This window comes from Epinephelus fuscoguttatus, linkage group LG20 (genome assembly GCF_011397635.1).
Source record: "Epinephelus fuscoguttatus linkage group LG20, E.fuscoguttatus.final_Chr_v1".
In the NCBI taxonomy this organism is placed as follows: Eukaryota; Metazoa; Chordata; class Actinopteri; order Perciformes; family Serranidae; genus Epinephelus; species Epinephelus fuscoguttatus.
Genome location: NC_064771.1, coordinates 34124066 through 34141619, shown reverse-complemented (window position 1 = coordinate 34141619; position 17554 = coordinate 34124066). Strand labels below are relative to the sequence as shown.

The window sequence follows — 17554 nt, the reverse complement described above, 5'->3', positions numbered from 1 at the left end:
GACTCTGTGGTCCTTGTCCTTAGAGTTTCACATGATAATGACGGTCCTGGAGCACACTGCTGTCTCCTCCTTCAAAGTGTGACTTTCTATTACATGATAGTGTTGTTTGCTTGACTCACAAGCAAACAAACCTAAGGGGTGAACATACAGCCAGCCTTTATTCAACATTTGGTAGTTGCAGTGTAAACAGGCTGCAGCTCTGTGGCTGCTGACGGACTTAACGCTTTTTCATCCTGAATTACAACAAACATGTATGAATCAGATCAGATGATGCGGCAGGCTGATGTGTACCAGATCAACACGTTAACACTGTGATCCAATTCATTCATTCATTCATTCATTCATTCATTCATACCTTTATTTAAGACTCGGGAAATCATCATGAATATCAGTTAAAACAGAAATGGAATCATACAAAACAATAAACAACAATAACAATAAATGATCACTAAAGTAGAAATACAGGGTGATAAACATGCTGAGGTGTAGATGAATATTTTCACTCAATTAAAACAGTTAATAAACTGATGTTTCAACAGAGTTTCGCTGTTGTTAAACGTGGTCCTGGTTTCCTCAGTTCATACAGAAACAAAGTTTTCTTAGTAAATGAAATGTAACATGAGGTGAGTAACTGATACAGAAATGGTTATTTTACAGGTGAAGTGTTCCTTTCTGGAATTTCTCAATTGTGGGATCAATAAAGGTGTATCTTATCTTATCTTATCTTTAAGTAAAGGACTGAAGTGCTCCTGAGTTAAACTTTGATACCTCGACTACATTTAGCTGATAATACTCGTTATGTAAAACATGTAGTAGTACTGCACTACACTGAATGACATACAGAACTCCCTCTTCACCTGCACCCTTCCTCTCTCCTCCACAGAAGACTGCTCAGCTTGTTTCCTCGTCCTGAAGTGTCCCAGCAGATCACCCCTCATCTCACCATGTCGCCTCAAGCCCCCAACCCTACAACTGCCCAGACTGCCCAGCCCCCGGCCCCTAGCCCTCCAGCTGCCCAGCCCCCGGCCCCTGACGGGGGCTGGGGCTGGGTGATTGTAGTGTCCAGCTTCCTGGCTCTGCTGCTGGGGTATGGCTCTTCTCAGTCGGTGGGCGTCCTCTACCCTGAGTGGCTGCTCGCCTACGGGGAGGGGAAGGCCATGACAGCCTGGGTGGGCTCAGCGGTGGCTGGAGTCGGACTCATAGTGGGTGAGTAGTGTAGTGTGATCTGTAGAGCTGTAATCAACCAAAGAAAATGTTTGTCAACTTCAACCAATTGATTGATTGATTAGATGAACTAAACCACTGCCTGGTGGTGTTTTGGGTCCACTACACTTTGCACTGTGATCACAGCATACTTTATCCATTCTTCATATTTACACCAAGACACAACTGCTTTCAGCCTGATGATGCGCCAAGCTTCTACTTTGCGCTGAGCACTGCACGATTGGCGTATTTTTTTCTGGTTGTGTGAGTTAAAATGTTCAACTTCGGGGACTGTTATTTTTTTAACCCAGTGTCCAATCAGAGTGGAGGAAGGGTCACATCAACAATAATGGAGGGGAAATAAATTACTGCAGGCCACATAGAGAGTCCCTCCCCTTCCAGTGTCTCCTGTGGGACCTTACCTGAAAAAGTATGTACAGTAGTCAGCACTGAGACAAATGGTCTTGTTCGAATTGTGCCATGAATCACACATACGAGGTCTCTCATTCTAAAGATCATTTTGCAAGTCAGTGAACTACAGCTCTGGTCTCACACAATATACATCACCAACACCACCAGCTAGCTAGCCAGCTAACCTACTGTAGCTATATTCCACCAGGCGCCCAGGAACACGGTTAAGCCTTGCAGCAAATTTGTCACAGTGGCCACTCACGGTATTGCAACCAGAAAATTAATCGGCCACTATTTTTTTAACCGATGAAACATTTCAATCATTTTTTACCTCTGAAGTTGGAAGTCTCTGCAGGTCTGTAAACACAGCGCAGACGGAGCTTTCCATGAGTTCTTTTGTCCTCAGCAGCAGTTTGTGACTCGCGGGGTGGATCTGTTGATCTGTTGAGCCGTTCAGAGCTGATCAGATCAGAGAGGAGCAGCTGCTGCAAGTGAATGCAAACTTTCAGACCCAGCAGAATGAACAGTGAAGTCTCACTTTAAATAAGCTTAGTGCGCTCGTACTCCGACAGTGTGATATTATAAATAACCAAACACATACATCAGGGCTGTCAGGATAATGTGTCTATTTCAATGACTTAATCACAAAAATGTAAAACATGTTAAAAAAAATTAAAGCTGGTTTATCACATTTCATGTTGCCCTTTGACCCGGTGTGTCATTGAAGGCCGCGGCATCTTTGTCACATGATCGAGGCAGACGAGACGACGCTGCTCGGCCCCGTGAATGGAACATTTACATTTAAAAAACGCCCAGATGGAGCTTTTGATAGGAGCACTGTTCTCTGCAGGTTCTGCAGGAAGGAATTTTCGTACCATCAGAGAACCTCAGTCTGAAATATCACCTTAACACAAAGCATTTAGCAGCGAACCCAGAGGTCCGAGCTAGATCATACATTAACTCCTCCCTCTCCTTCAGGTCCTGTCTGCAGTGTTTGTGTGGTGAACTTCGGAGTTCGGCCCGTCACCATCTTCAGTGGTGTGATGGTGGCGGGGGGGTTTATGCTCAGCGCCTTCGCCCCCAACGTCCCATTCCTCATTTTCTCTTACGGCATCGTGGTCGGTAAGATGGAGGCTTTAGGCCTCTCAGCATACACTGGTATTTTATATTGTCATATTTTGCCCAGGCTGTAACCTGAGGGCCAGATGACTGTCGTCCACATACTTTTGGTCATCAATGCCTTGTTTCCACTGCATGGTATGACTTGACTCAACTTGTCTTCTGGTACCACCTCTGTTGATACTGTAAACAATCTCATTTTTCTTACTGTTGGTGTTCAGATCCAAACCAACAATGAGTGCAAGTTGTTGTTCCAGTCTGTTGTAGTGATGAGATGTTATAATGATGTCCTCTGTGTGCATCTCAGGTGTTGGTTTAGGTCTCTTGTATGCTGCCGTCGTCATCATCACCTGTCTGTACTTTGACAAGAAGAGAGGGCTGGCGCTGGGAATAGTGAGCACAGGTACGTCTGTCAAATGATCCCTTTATTAGAACTAGTCTGCAGAGATGATCCACTGGTAACTTCCTAAATGTGTGTTTAGTATTAAAATATAATATGAAGCAGTGTGTGAGGACTGGGTGACACGGTGGTATAGTGGTTAGCACTGTCACCTCACAGCAAGAGGGTTCCTGGTCGATCCCAGGAGGGAGCCCTTCTGTGTGGAGTTTGCATGTTCTCCCCGTGTCAGCATGGGTTTTCTCCAGGTGCTTCACCTTTGTCCCACAGTCCAAAGACGTGCAGGTTAATTGGTGACCCCCCGACACTACTTGGCCGGAGCACTGTCGCTGCATCCTTGGCTTAGCTCTGCCCAGGACGACTGTAATTGGTTTAAAGAAATATAAACAAGAGAGCATTTTTTTCTCCTACTGCATAAACACAATCTGTGATTCCAGACCTTTCTTTAATGCAGACAAAGTGCTGACTAACCAGTGACTAACAGATACATTTTTCAGAAACAAACACAAACTGGCGTAAAATACAAGAGGCCTTTCCTTTTCGTCCGGCCCTCCATTGACTCAGTGAGGTTTAGTGTTGAATTTTAAAACACTTTACATTTAGAAGTGGTGGAATTTTGTGATGTAAAAATGTCTTGACATTTATTCTAATTTCTGTTGGCTTCGCTGACAAACAGCCGGTTAGCCGAATTAACAAGCAGAAATATGGCGCCCTCTGCTGTCCTCTGGTTGGTTAGCCACTCTACGCTGTCTACGCAGCTAAATTTTTAGCTGCATATTTAGCATAACTTTCTTTGGCTAATGGACAGCCCTGCAGGTGTCGGAGAAAAGGATGCCCACTATTTCACTTTATTGAAACTGTCTGACATGATTACCTGAGTAACTGGTCACCACACGTCTGTCTGTCTGTCTGTCCTCAGGTACAGGCGTGGGTGGCGCCCTGTTTGCCACGCTGCAGAGTGAGCTCATTGAGCTGTTCGGTCTGGAGGGCTGCCTCCTCATCATTGGAGCGCTGGCGCTCAATGTGGTGCCATGTGGCGGCCTCATGCGACCTTTAACCGCGCCGAGGTACTACCTCAAACAGCGCGCCGCCATCCTGGAGCAGCATCTTCAGGAAGAGGTGAAAGGGGAAGAAGAGGAGTTGTCCAGTCAGGAGCCTTCAGCCAAAGATCCCGTTGTTGTCATGGAAACCAAGGAGCCACTTGTGAGGAGGAGGAGCTTTTTCAGCTTCTCGACCTTCGTCAAAAAGATGAAACATTATTCCCAGTGAGTGTGATAATATGTAATAAATTTACTCCCAGATTTCATCTCCTGCAGATGGCACAAGCGTCCACTTGGACTCAGGAATGAACTGATTATATTTTGCTGGTCGTAAGTCAAAAGGTCAAGGTCTCTGTGACCTTGCATCCAGCTCATTCTCGTGAACGGGATGTCTCAAGATCACCTTAAGGGAATTTCCTGGAATTTGTCACAGACGTTCCCTTGGACTCTACAATGAACTGATGAGAATTTGGTGGTGGAACGTCGAGGTCACTGTGACCTTGTCAATCCCATTTTTGTGAACATTTTATCTCAAGAGTGCCTTGAGGAATTTTCCTCAAATTTGGCACAAACATCATATGGACTCAACAATGAATTTTGAATTTGGTTAAAAGTCAAAGGTCATTGTGACCTTGTCCATCTTATTCTATATTTCAAGATCACCTCAAGGGAATTTCTTCGAATTTGGCACAAACATCCACTTGGGATGAACTTGACATATTTTGCTGGTTGTAACTCAAAGGTCAAGGTCACTGTGACCTTGCGTTCATCTCATTCTCATGAACTAGATATCTCAAGATCACCTTAAGGGAATTTTCCTCAAATTTGGCACAAACGTCCACTTGGACTCAACGATGAACTGATGAGAATTTGTTGGTCAAAGGTCACTGTGTCATCACAAAATATGATTTTTTATGCTAATTACAACAAAATTTTAAACAAATGTCCAACAGGATGAAATAATGAAGTGATGACATTTTATATCCAAAAGGTCAAAGGTCAGCTTAACTGTGACATCACCATGTTCTAACATCATATTTCACGAACAGAAGGGGAGACATTTGGTCAGATACTGAATTAGTGACTCTTATCTTGAAACTGTGCTGATTGTAAAGATCTTCTGCCTGAAAGTAAGGTGAAATAATTAAGAATCAGAATCAGAATTAGAATCGGTTTTTATTAAGTAGGTTTTCACATACAAGGAATTTGGCTTGGTGTATTGGTGCATAACAAAGAATATAAAATATATAAAAAAAAATATAGAGTAATTAGAAGCATAAATATAAAAAGGAAATACCATAAACAATTAAATTTAAAATCTGAATGCAAATAACAATAATAATAGTAATAGGTAGAGTAGGTGAGGGTCTCTGGTCTTGATGATGAGGCCAGCTGCAGATGGAAAGAAATTGTTTTTGTGGCGTGAGGTTTTGGTCCTGATGGACCGCAGCCTCCTGCCAGAGGGGAGAGTCCCAAAGAGTTTGTGTCCAGGGTGGGAGGGATCAGCCATAATCTTTCCTGCATGCCTCAGAGATTGATTGCAGCCAATCACCGTCTCAGCAGAGCGGATGATACGCTGCAGTCTACTTTTGTCCTTGGCAGTGGCAGCAGCGTACCAGATGGTGAAATGACCAACAATAATCGGTTCGTAGAAGAAAATGGACGCCATATGTCTCTGATTTTAAGTTGAAACGTTTACTCTGACTTACATTAGAATTCGTGTTCTCTCTCCTCAGATGTTTGTCCTCCATGCTGTCTCTCCTTCAGGACAGAGTGCTCATGGCGTTCTGTGTCACTTTCCTCCTCTTCTGCCTCGGTCAGTTTCCAGATCTTCAACCATCAGTCAATTCATCAATTATTCAAATTAAAGAAAATCAATATGCAGTTATTTTTATGATTTATTGTTAAAGATATTTCCTGGTTCTTAGATGTGAGGATGTTCTGCTTTCTTTTGGCTTTACATGATAGTAAATTTGATATTTGAGGTTTGGAAATGTTGGTCGGACATATGAGAAATTTGATGAAGTCACTTTAGGATATTATGACAGGCCTCTCTCTTGATGCTCAATGTTTTATTAGACCAAATAATTAATGGAGAAAATTATGTATAGATTAACCGTTTGTCGCAGCCCTCAGTCAGTCTGTTTACTCTCCTTCTGTTGTTCGTAAAGTAGTTTTGTACTTTTGAACTCGCACCATGTTTGGAGTATTTCCTTTTTTTGTCCTGGTACTTCTCTCCTCAAGTAAAGGCCATAAAAAACAATCAAACGTGTCAGTGGAGAGTTGACCTCCTCACCTGAAGCTCCTCATCCTCCTGCAGGTAGTTTCCCCCCTCAGATGTTCATGGAGGACCTAGCTCGGAGCTCCGGGCTGTCGAAGGGCGTCACCTCCATCTCCCTGGTGTCCCTCAACTCTATCGCGACCGGTGTGGGTAAACTGGGGCTGGGTGTCATAGCCGACGTGTCGTGTGTCAACAGTGTCCTCCTGTATGCTCTGACGGTGGCGGTGAGCGGGCTGGGGGTGCTGCTCATCCCCTTCGCCAGGTGAGACCACAGAGGACACTGGGACAGACAGGAGGGACAGAAGATGATATAATTGTCTGTTAGCTGTTATCAGAGCTTGAGGAAGTACTCTGATCTTTTACTGCCGCAAAAGTAGAAATACAAGTACACGTACAGGTCCTGCATTTAAGAGTAAAAGAACAAAAGCATCAGCATCAGTTTTTCACTCACGGTGCCGAATAATAACCAATATATTATTGGATTAGAACTATTGATGCATCATCATTCTCAGCTTCTGTAATTCATAGTTTTTGTTTTATTTTTTTGTCTGGTTTCAGCTCGTACATGGAGCTGCAGGTGTTGACGGCGGTCCTGGGCTTTTCGATCGGGAACTGGACTCTGACGCCGTACGTCACCAGTAAGGTAGTCGGCGTGGAGAAGCTCCCTGAGGCTCATGGGATCCTGATGTTTTTCGGAGGTGTTGGCATCACACTAGGCCCTCCTGTCGTAGGTAAGACGTGACAAGAGGTCTACAAACTCTACGAGAGATTCTGCGTCAGTAATGGTTTCCTTCCCTCCAGGCTGACAGATGTTGGTTTTAATTCATTCCTAGTAGTGATGATGTTTGTATGTGTAGCAGTGACAGTTGTACCTGTAGTAATGAAGTCTCTTCTTGTTACAGTGGCACTTGCACCTGCAGTGATGACATTTCAACTTGTAACAGTAATGTAGTAGTAAGAATGTTTTCACTGTGATGTTTCGTCATGTAACAAGAACTTTTCTACTTGTAGGGACGTTGCTACTCTAACTTTATTACACTTCCTGTGAGCACCATAAACACAGAGTTCCTGTTTCCATGTGGGGGCAGTATTACATATTTATTTGGATTTACATCAGCCTCGTGTTTACGTTCTTATCTACAGCAGATGATCTCGTGTCTTCTTCAGGTTCTTTCTACGACTTCAGTCAGTCGTACGACCTCGCCTTCTACCTCAGCGGCGCCTGCATGATGGCCGGCAGCCTCCTCCTCCTCTTCCTCACCGCCATCCTGCCGCAAAAAGAAACCCCTCCTCTTCCTCCACCTGAGACCGAGCTCATCAGCTGCACGGTCACCACGGCAACAGACACTACCTCAACTGTCACCTGACACAGCAAGCAAATCAGGATCCTCGATCTGTATGAAGACGTGTCTGAGAAGGTTAGCGTCTAACGAGTAAAACTGTATTTTTTAAATGATTTTTTTTTTCTGAACTTTTTTTACTTGATGCTGAAACTGTAGATGGGCGGCACGGTGGTGTGGTGGTTAGCACTCTCGCCTCACAGCAAGAGGGTTGCCGGTTCGATCCCGGGCGTGGGAGCCCTTCTGTGTGGAGTTTGCATGTTCTCCCCGTGTCAGCGTGGGTTCTCTCCGGGCACTCCGGCTTCCTCCCACAGTCCAAAGACATGCAGATTGGGGACTAGGTTAATTGGTAACTCTAAATTGTCCGTAGGTGTGAATGTGAGTGTGAATGGTTGTCTGTCTCTATGTGTCAGCCCTGCGATAGTCTGGCGACCTGTCCAGGGTGTACCCCGCCTCTCGCCCGATGTAGCTGGGATAGGCTCCAGCCCCCCCGCGACCCTCAAGAGGATGAAGCGGTTAGAAGATGAATGAATGAATGAAACTGAAGATACTGAAACACTGAGACGGATTTGTTGATAATGTATTTACTGTTCATTACAACCTGAAATGTTTTTTAAAACGTTTTCAAAGCAGTTTTTAATAAATAAAAATTCCCAAATAAGGTGAGTGAATGTGTGATTAACTTAACCGTTGGTTCATTCATGTAGAAATATAACGCTGCGTTTCTTCCACCAACAGGGCTCTCATTTTAGTGTAGAGCGTCAGACTGAATTTACCAACGCACCATGTCAGGTCACTCACTCTCCAGGACCGCCAGTGTTACTTGAATAAGTAAACACTGACCAACGGGACCAGACTGGCCGACCCGTATGCTCTCACTCAGTGGATGGATGATGTCACAGGAAGCCAATCTTACAAAGGAGGAGCACACTTGTTTGTTTTGCTATGGAAGCTAACGTTAGCTAATGTGCTAAAAAGTTAGCGTTCCAGAGAAATCCAATCTTCCTCTTAATCCCTCCCCAGTTTCTGATGAGGTGGACATGATAACCCTTAATACACATAACCTTATTCATCCCTACAACAGGAAATACTTTTTCCCTAACCTGATATGAAGTGTGCGCTGCACATGTGAGCATTTTTGATGATGGCCTCCGTCCAGTCCTTTGGTCTTATCACATTTAACCATCTTTGTTTTTGTTGACGGGCAGTGGCGGCTGGTTTTGAGCCATGACTCCTTCTATTCTGGCTCCAATAACACAACAAGACAAACGCATTTTAAGACTCCTATGTAGCCTACAGCCCTGTGGGGGAGAGGCAGCTGCACCTCCAGCTGATAACATGATGTCATCGTGAATAAACTCTACTGCACGGACACAGAAAAGTGCCAGATGAGAAGAAACAAGAGTGACTGAAAATGATTTAAACTGTTGATTTAAGTTCTCAAGTTTTTAAGTTTCACACCTTTAATTTTTTTGTGCAGTCTCTGGTGCTGACTGACAGTCAGGACTGAGATCAGACAAACTCAGAGTGAAAAATAATAATATATTGTTTGGTGGTACAGCAGGGTCAAGGTTTTTTTTTAGGTGTTTCAATCATTTTGTAGCCTCCCAGTCGTCCACATTATGTGTGCAAATCCACATATTTTGGTTTAAGTGCGTATGCTTTAGTGTCAAAATGCCATTTTCCCAAGCCACTTAAACCGCCATCTACTGCAGGTAATACACTGACTGGATGTATACATCTGTTTATACAGCATAAATGTGGTATTATATCATATTGAATCTGAGTGTCTTCACCGTTAGATTAAGGTTTAATAACAATAAAATAGAAGCATTTTCCAAGGTCTGCAGCCTCTGTAAAGTGGGAATGTAGTGCCCTGTTCCGCCTCGCTGTTCTGTGTCAATGGTACGATCATGAAATGGAGAGACAGAGTCATCTCGCCTTTCAGCCAGCAGCAGAGGTACTAACAGTGCCAAATTGACACCTGTAAAGGTGTGGGCTGGCAGGATTGGACAGGTGTGACTCACCACTGGGAGATTTAAAAAGCAGTTAGCAGCTAACTCGAAGAAGAAAAACAGCCGAAAATGTTCACAAATCAGGGAGACAATGAGGTCCAAGAGTTCCTTACTCTCCGAGCAGAGGATGAGATCGACTGCTATTTAACAGTGATGGTAAACGATTGTTATTGTTTGTTTATTAAGAGCTGCAGACACGTTTGTTATATGTCACACTAGTGGCTGAACATGCTGTCTAACATCACACAAAAAAATGGCTACTGTAAGCGAAGAGCGTCCAGGGGTTGGGGATGTGGCACCAAGGCTGTAACCTACCTCTCTCCATCCATCCATCCATCCATTGGGGGGGTGGCAGGCTGAGCAAAGTATTCCAGATGTCCCTCTCCCCAGCAAGGTGTTCCCAGGCCAGACAAGACATGTAATTCCTCCTACATCACTGCATTTTGCTAACAGCTAAGATATAAAAAACAAGGAAAAGAACGCAGATAGACCGGCCCTTTAAATGGGACATTTTAATTCTACTTTATTTTTTCAATGAAGTATTTCTCCAGCAGAGATTTATTCTCAGCAGCTTCAAACGGTGCTCAGATCATTTTGAACGGGTCATCATCCTGTAAAGAATGATGTCACTAGGTGATAACAATAAGGAAACTGATTCTGATATCCAGGTTGTCTTTAACTTGAAGCTTTAGACTGATTGTTGTTTTGATATTGTATTTCTTTCAGCTCTGTATTTGTAGTTTGAATTCATTTCACTGAAGAAAGTTTTATATGGGTTGTTTTTATGATTGCTGTGTATTTATTGTTCTGCCTTGTTTCACCCCAGTTCATATCAAAGAGAAAAAAGCAAAAACAAAACTGGTGTCCAGAGGGTTAAAATAAGGAGACTGACTGAGGGGACAAAATTCTCCTCAATAAAAAATAAACTGTGAAAAAACATGAGATTTATTGGTTCTTAGTGATCAATGTTATTTCTAGAGCTTTTAAGATCTCAAACATTACACAAAGTGATGTTTGTGTTGTTTCTGCTGATGAAAGAAACACAACAAACCTGCTGTTTGAATTTAAAGGTTTTAATGTCGACACACAGAAAGTTTACAGAAGTCCTCTGTGAGTTAATCGAAGTACTGCGTGGGGTCGATCTCCCTGTTGCACATCTGGACATGGATGTGTGAGGTGATACCTGGGTAAACACTCTGCATGGGCAGCATGACGCCAAGCCTCTCCCCCTTCCTCACTGTGCCAGAGGTTCGGTCCGGCTGAACGTAGAACAGCTTGAAACACAGATCTGCAGGAGAAGATACCGTAAAACTTAAATAGTTGGCCGGGCTATTATTTTCTTAAATCACTGAACTGGACAGGCCTTTATTTGGGACGGGCCTTTAATTCCTTTTACACAAAACTGTTGCAATTAAATGTTTTATTTGAATCAGTGTTAACATTACTTGGATAAAATTAGGCCTTGAATCAAATTAATTATGCTATAACACTTGTTTGAAAGCACCCGGCACACCAACACAACATCACTTAAAACAATATTCATAACTTGGATTAATTTTTATGGGTTTGTTGAAGGTGGCAGTGCTGTTTGGGCTGAGAAAGCCATGTGTAAGTAAGGTAAAGGAGGTTGTTGGGTCGGTGCGGGGAGCAGTGAGACCTGGCATTAGGGGAGTGTCTCTGGGACGCCAGAGATCACTGTCTAGCCTCCTGGAGGTGTCGTGGGACCAACTAGACGAAACACTGGTGAAAGGAGGTTCCCACCCGATGACCCCAAAGACATGTTAGTTATCACTGCTCACTGGTCTGTATAGTTAAGCCTTGCCATAATAGCTTATCGTAGGGCTTAGGAGGTTATTCACTGAGTGCTGATCCTTTCTCTGGAGCACAAACTGCTTATGTTTATTTGGAAAAAAAAACATTTGATTCTTTTGATCTGAGGACCCTCACAGATGAAAGGAATATACATAACTTTAGGTTACTTGTGTAACCCCAGTTCTCAGAGTAGCATGAGTGAGATGTCTTACTATGGGATACGCCTCCCTGCATAGTTGTTTCATTACGCCAATCCAATTAGCTGGTGATCGCGACGTCAGCATCAGGTGGGTCCACCTACCACTAAATATTCTGACTTAATTATAGCTTCAGAGGAAGGGAGTCACCACTTGTTTTTTTTTGTCATATCAGTGAATCTGAATGAAATACAGTCTTCTCTGGTGCTCATAGAATGAAATCAACCGAGCTAACGATGTGTAGCATCTCTAGATTGACGAATGTTACAACATTTATATCTGTATGCACGATCTAAACAGCTAACCAGCGTTAGCTCAAGTGGGTGGTCAACAATCCGGTTTTATACATCCAAAGAACTTCTATAAAAATGAGCTGCTTGACAACCACACCAGGCCTCTAATTGAGACAGACCTTTATTTGTCAAAATGTGAAGCCACTTCAGGCTAGTAAATGGGACTAGGCTTTTAAATGAGGTTTTAGGATACTTTACAGAAGTACAAGTACTGATAGCACACTGTAAAAAATACTCTGTTACAGTAAAAGTCCTGCAGTGAAAAACTTCCCTTAGTAAAGTTTGTAAGGATAACTTTGTGTTGGTGTGAATCGAGGGCAGCAACAAAACATACTTTAGCCACATGTAAAACGGTCCCACCTTAAACATCAATGTCATTTTAAGTGTATGCTATACTGAGAGTATTTTTACTGCTTCACCTTCCGTCAGACAGGGAAGCTATTAACAGCCTCAGCTGAAGTCACACAAAGACACAAACACACTAACTGATGGAGGCCGGCAGCAGTAGACCAGCAGCTCCTGTGTTCAATGAGCTTAAATCATCATTTTTTTCAATGGAGTCTGGCGTTGACGAGAATGATGTAACGGCTTCATTTTCATGTTGGTAATGGCTGTCTAACGTTAAGGTAAAGCTGTGAAAATATTCTTAATAAAGCGTACACTGATTTTTGTTGTTGCTAAAATACATTTTGTTGCTGACCCCTCCACAGCAGCACATTGCTTAGCTTCCATGTCAGACTCCTGCCTGCTTCTTCAAACTGGGGCCGTGCCATCTGACATCTACTGCAGGTATAATTTACTGACTATAGATAAATACTTCACACAACCCCACTTGCAAAACTCCAAAGTATCTCTTTCAGTAGCCCACAGTACTTGAGCAACATGTTTTAATGTAATAAATGTTTGATGGACTGACTTTCTCCTCTCAGGTTGATGCCGCTGTCGATGGCCGCCTTCTCGGGTTTGTTGTAGACAATGACCTTTCCGTGAAGAGTCACGTCAAACGGAGCGTAGACGACTGAGCCGTCCTGGCACACAATGTCCAGACCTTTGTGTTGCCTGGTCTCCCTGAAACACAGCAGACGTCCAGATGATGAACCACACAACAGTTGCCTCTGCTCATTTCTTTTTCTGATTAGTTGCTCAACATCGTCTCCACCGTGTGCCTCAGTCGATTGGTTGATTTATATGTTCTGAGGAGCAGATCAATGACGGAACGGATCAAATCTGAGATATCCTGACTTATAGACTTCTAGCCCACAAACACTGGAGCCTACATGTCCCAAAATGCACCTGAACAGTAGTGTAGTGTTATGGTGCAGCTGTTATGGTTACCGGCTGGCTCCGTAGTGTCCATGTCCCCATGTGTCAGACGTCCTCCTGGTGTTGCTGGGGTTTCCATCGCAGAGCTGTCCGAACTTTACGCCATCACACACACACGCACACATCACAGCTGGAGACACACACACACGCACACACACGCACACACACATTAACAGATTAACATTGAATATACTTACATTAATTCCCTGGTGACTTATCGAAACCTTTACAAAATATTAGGCTCTGCGTCAACGTAGAGCCTTCACTGCAGCCTGACGTGCACCTCCACAGAAATGTAACAACACGTCGCAGTGACGCAGACCTCCTGTCTGTCTCTGTAAGCTGAAACCATTTCCCTCAGTGGACACAAAGCTTTTATTCACTTTAATTTCACAGATAAGAAACAATAAATTGTGAAGACAGTAAAGCCTCCACACACTGTGTGATTTATCCTGGCTGAGATATGAGCAGAGGAAATCTCCGCTTGTCATTAGGCTAATTTATACAGTGTAAAATTGAAGGAAGGAGGACGCACAACTCCAACATTTCCAATTGTGATGGGTGCAAGTTGCAGAGGGATTCCAAAGAAACTAGTAGGCAACAGTACTCACAAAATGACAGACACGTTTCAGCCTAAGCCTTCTTCAGTGATACACAATGATTGGCCGTGTGTTGCCCTATTAAAACATAGATTTTGCCTTCTAGTTTATTTACAGTGTAAAATGCCATAGGCTTGTACCCCCATATCTGATTTCAGATTTCATATCTTGTCACCTTTGTCAGTGCTCTACAGTTCACACGTCTGAGTTTTAATCTTCTGATTTGTCAGTTATAATCAGGATTATCAGCAGCAGCTGATTGGTCATCTTACCCAGCAAAACGGTGACACGTCTCATCTTCAAATCTCAGCTCTTGTTCCAGATGAAAAGTTTCTTCTGTGGCTTCAGTCAGGCTTCACACGAGTTTTATACAGAGGCTGATGTTCCTCTTTCAACAGACTGAAAAGTCCACAGTTTACACAGTTTAACTGTGGGGACGCACTGCAGCACGCTCCCAAATGTTTGTCTCAGGAAGTTTGATTATTTCACAATGACGAGGACATCATGCTGCAGAGACGAGCAGAAACAAACATTGTCTGTGTTGACTCAAACTATCAGGTACATGTTTTGATGTTTAATGACCTGCAGTTAGAGACCCACTGTCAGCGCTGACCAACAGCAAATACAAACTGTTTACCTGTCCTTACCTTTAGTTGATTTTCCAAACAGAGGAATCCTGTTGACCTGGAATGGCCCCATTCTGTCATCTTGTTATGTGATGTTAGTTGTGAGGTGTTTTAAAATACTGATATATTTTCCTATTTCCTATTTGACTATATATCCTCTATTTGTCTAAAATAGGAAATTAAGAAAAAAATATACAAGAAGGTCCTTTTTATTAAGACATGAAGTAGCATGGGATCATGGGAGTTGTTGTCCTCATAGAGTGACATGTATTTGTCAACCGCAGCACAGTCGCATGAATTTAACGTCGGTCGTGATGACGCTCTGTAGTCTCATTCAGCCTCTTGTCAGCAGTTATATTTTTCAGGACATGAAAAAGCTTTAATTTTTTTTACTGACCTATTTTATGTTGTGGAACAAAACATGAAAGTCTCTTCAGCGCGTGTGAACCACAGACCATATTTCAGACATCTAACCAAAAACCCACTGAGCTTCAGACGAGGGAACTGGGAGCGCTAAAATGCTAACTCACCTCCGGGTTATTGTTAAACAAATATCGTTGCTGGTGAAATTCATGTTTTAAAGTAAAATCATGTTCATGGATGAAGAAATGTTTAATTATGTTTATTCACATGTATTCATGTTGTCATTTCAGTCTAATGAAATAGCTGCGGCCAGTGTTAGCTAATGTTGCGCTGATTCGCCAATTTAAGTCGGATTTATACGTCTGCGTCGAATCAACGTTCAGTTCATTCAGTTCAACGTAAGACATTTCATTAGTTTGAAATCAGCAAACGTCTGCTGCTCTGCTAAACGTTCTTGTATCAGTCTTATCACACACCCTGTCTGTCGACCTGACTCTCACCCTTTCTGTTGACCTGTCTCACACCCTGTCCCTCATCCTTTCTGTCTACCTGTCTCTCATCCTTTCTGTCTACCTGTCTCTCACCCTGTCCCTCATCCTTTCTGTCTTCCTGTCTCTCATCTTTTCTGTCTACCTGTCTCTCACCCTGTCCCTCATCCTTTCTGTCTACCTGTCTCTCACCCTTTCTGTCAACCTGTCTCACACCCTGTCCTTCATCCTTTCTGTCTACCTGTCTCACACCCTGTCCTTCATCCTTTCTGTCGACCTGTCTCTCATCCTTTCTGTCTGCCTGTCTCTCATCCTTTCTATCTACCTGTCTCTCATCCTTTCTGTCTACCTGTCTCTCCCCCTTTCTGTCTGCCCGTCTCTCACCTTGTCTCTCATCCTTTCTGTCTACCTGTCCCTCATCCTTTCTGTCTACCTGTCTCTCATCCTTTCTGTCTACCTGTCCCTCATCCTTTCTGCCTACCTGTCTCTCATCCTTTCTGTCTGCCCGTCTCTCACCCTTTCTGTCGACCTGTCTCTCACCCTGTCTCTCGTCCTTTCTGTCGACCTGTCTCTCATCCTTTCTGTCGACCTGTCTCTCACCCTGTCTCTCGTCCTTTCTGTCGACCTGTCTCTCATCCTTTCTGTCTACCTGTCTCTCACCCTGTCTCTCATCCTTTCTGTCGACCTGTCTCTCACCCTGTCTCTCATCCTTTCTGTCGACCTGTCTCTCACCCTGTCTCTCACCCTTTCTGTCTGCCCGTCTCTCATCCTGTCTCTGTGTGGTGAAGGAGAAGAGAGACAGGGCTCTTCAGAAGACTCTCCCTCCATCCTGGGCAGCAAAGGTCAGTGTGACTTTTAACTCATATCAAACTGGTCTGTACTGGTCTGTTTTATAGTGGGGTGAATGCATCATGCTGTGTACAGTGCTGTGGTTGGTTCTTGTTGCATTAACAACATCAGACAGCAGGGGGCGCTGCTCCTCTGTTAGTCAGTGTGGACTGTCGCTCCATGACAGCAGAAGCTCTGTGTGAATCCATGTTTGATCTGTGAGCTTTATTTAATATTTATTTCTCCATCAAACTGTTTTTAACATCTGTCTTCACCTTTTTTTATCCTCTCTGTGTCTCTGCAGCTAAAACCATCATCGTCTGGTCAGCGGACATTCAGTGGAGAAGGAGACGGTTGACACAGCAACCAATGTGAAACGACGACAAAGACGCTTTTTAAGACATGGTGAGGAAGAGTGTGTGTTTGTTTGTAGACTTTTGTCTTTGTGAGGACCAAGTACAGTTCCAGACCTCAAGTGTGAAGTGTAAAGTGAGGACGTTTTTAAAGAAGTGAGGACGTTTTACATTATGAGGACATTATTGTAAAGTAGAATATACAGGTGTGTTTTTAACGCCCAGTGTTGTTGCTCTGTGTTTCAGGTGTCAGGAGGAGAAGCTGCGCTCTAAGACCTGCAGGAAGTGACATCATCACCATGTGACAACACTACACAGGTGGTATTTAAACCTGTGGGGACCCTGAGGAGGAGTTTGATTTTAAATACCTGTATAGTTTTTTATTTTAGTTTTATTTTTTGTTTGTTTCTGGGGGTGAATGTTAAATAGAACAACATTCTCACTTCATGGAAAATGAAAATCATTTGCCACCTTCTTCGTCTGATCAAACGCTCGTCTGTCTGCTTCAGTATCTACGGTGGCTGAGAAGGTCCAAACACAGCCTGCAGGTACAGGAAACAGGAAACACCAGATACAACTTGTGTCTGGGTCTTCAAAATAAAAGAATGAAATATAATCCTATGTTAGAATTTTTTATGAAGTGTGAATATCAGACAGTGATGATGTCACAGTGTGGCATTATTTTCCTTGGCATGTGTCCACTATCAGAAACGTAGAGTAACATCAGAGGGATACGCCACAAAGGTGGTCATCAACTTCCTGTCTAAGCCCCGCCCCTCTTCTTCAGGCTCTAAACAAACACTCAGTATGCAAGGCTATCAAGAGAAGGCTGAGACACAGGGTCAAACATGGGGGGATTGCACATG

The 17554-nt window shown here is 43.5% G+C and overlaps 2 protein-coding genes across 2 annotated transcripts; one reads left to right on the top strand and one right to left on the bottom strand.

Annotated features, from left to right (window-relative positions):
• Nucleotides 1-618: 618 nt before the first annotated feature.
• LOC125881294 (monocarboxylate transporter 9-like) lies at nt 619-8215 on the top strand. Its single transcript, XM_049564381.1, has 9 exons — nt 619-623; nt 884-1206; nt 2593-2736; nt 3041-3136; nt 4050-4395; nt 5907-5986; nt 6491-6713; nt 7010-7182; nt 7619-8215. Exons 1-9 carry the CDS (start codon nt 619-621, stop codon nt 7816-7818), a joined length of 1590 nt encoding a protein of 529 aa, XP_049420338.1. The 3' UTR covers nt 7819-8215.
• Nucleotides 8216-10863: 2648 nt separating this feature from the next.
• LOC125881197 (leukocyte cell-derived chemotaxin-2-like) lies at nt 10864-14462 on the bottom strand. Its single transcript, XM_049564245.1, has 4 exons — nt 14303-14462; nt 13444-13561; nt 13025-13176; nt 10864-11094 (listed from the first exon to the last, which is right to left on the bottom strand). Exons 1-4 carry the CDS (start codon nt 14325-14327, stop codon nt 10922-10924), a joined length of 468 nt encoding a protein of 155 aa, XP_049420202.1. The 5' UTR covers nt 14328-14462; the 3' UTR covers nt 10864-10921.
• Nucleotides 14463-17554: the final 3092 nt, after the last annotated feature.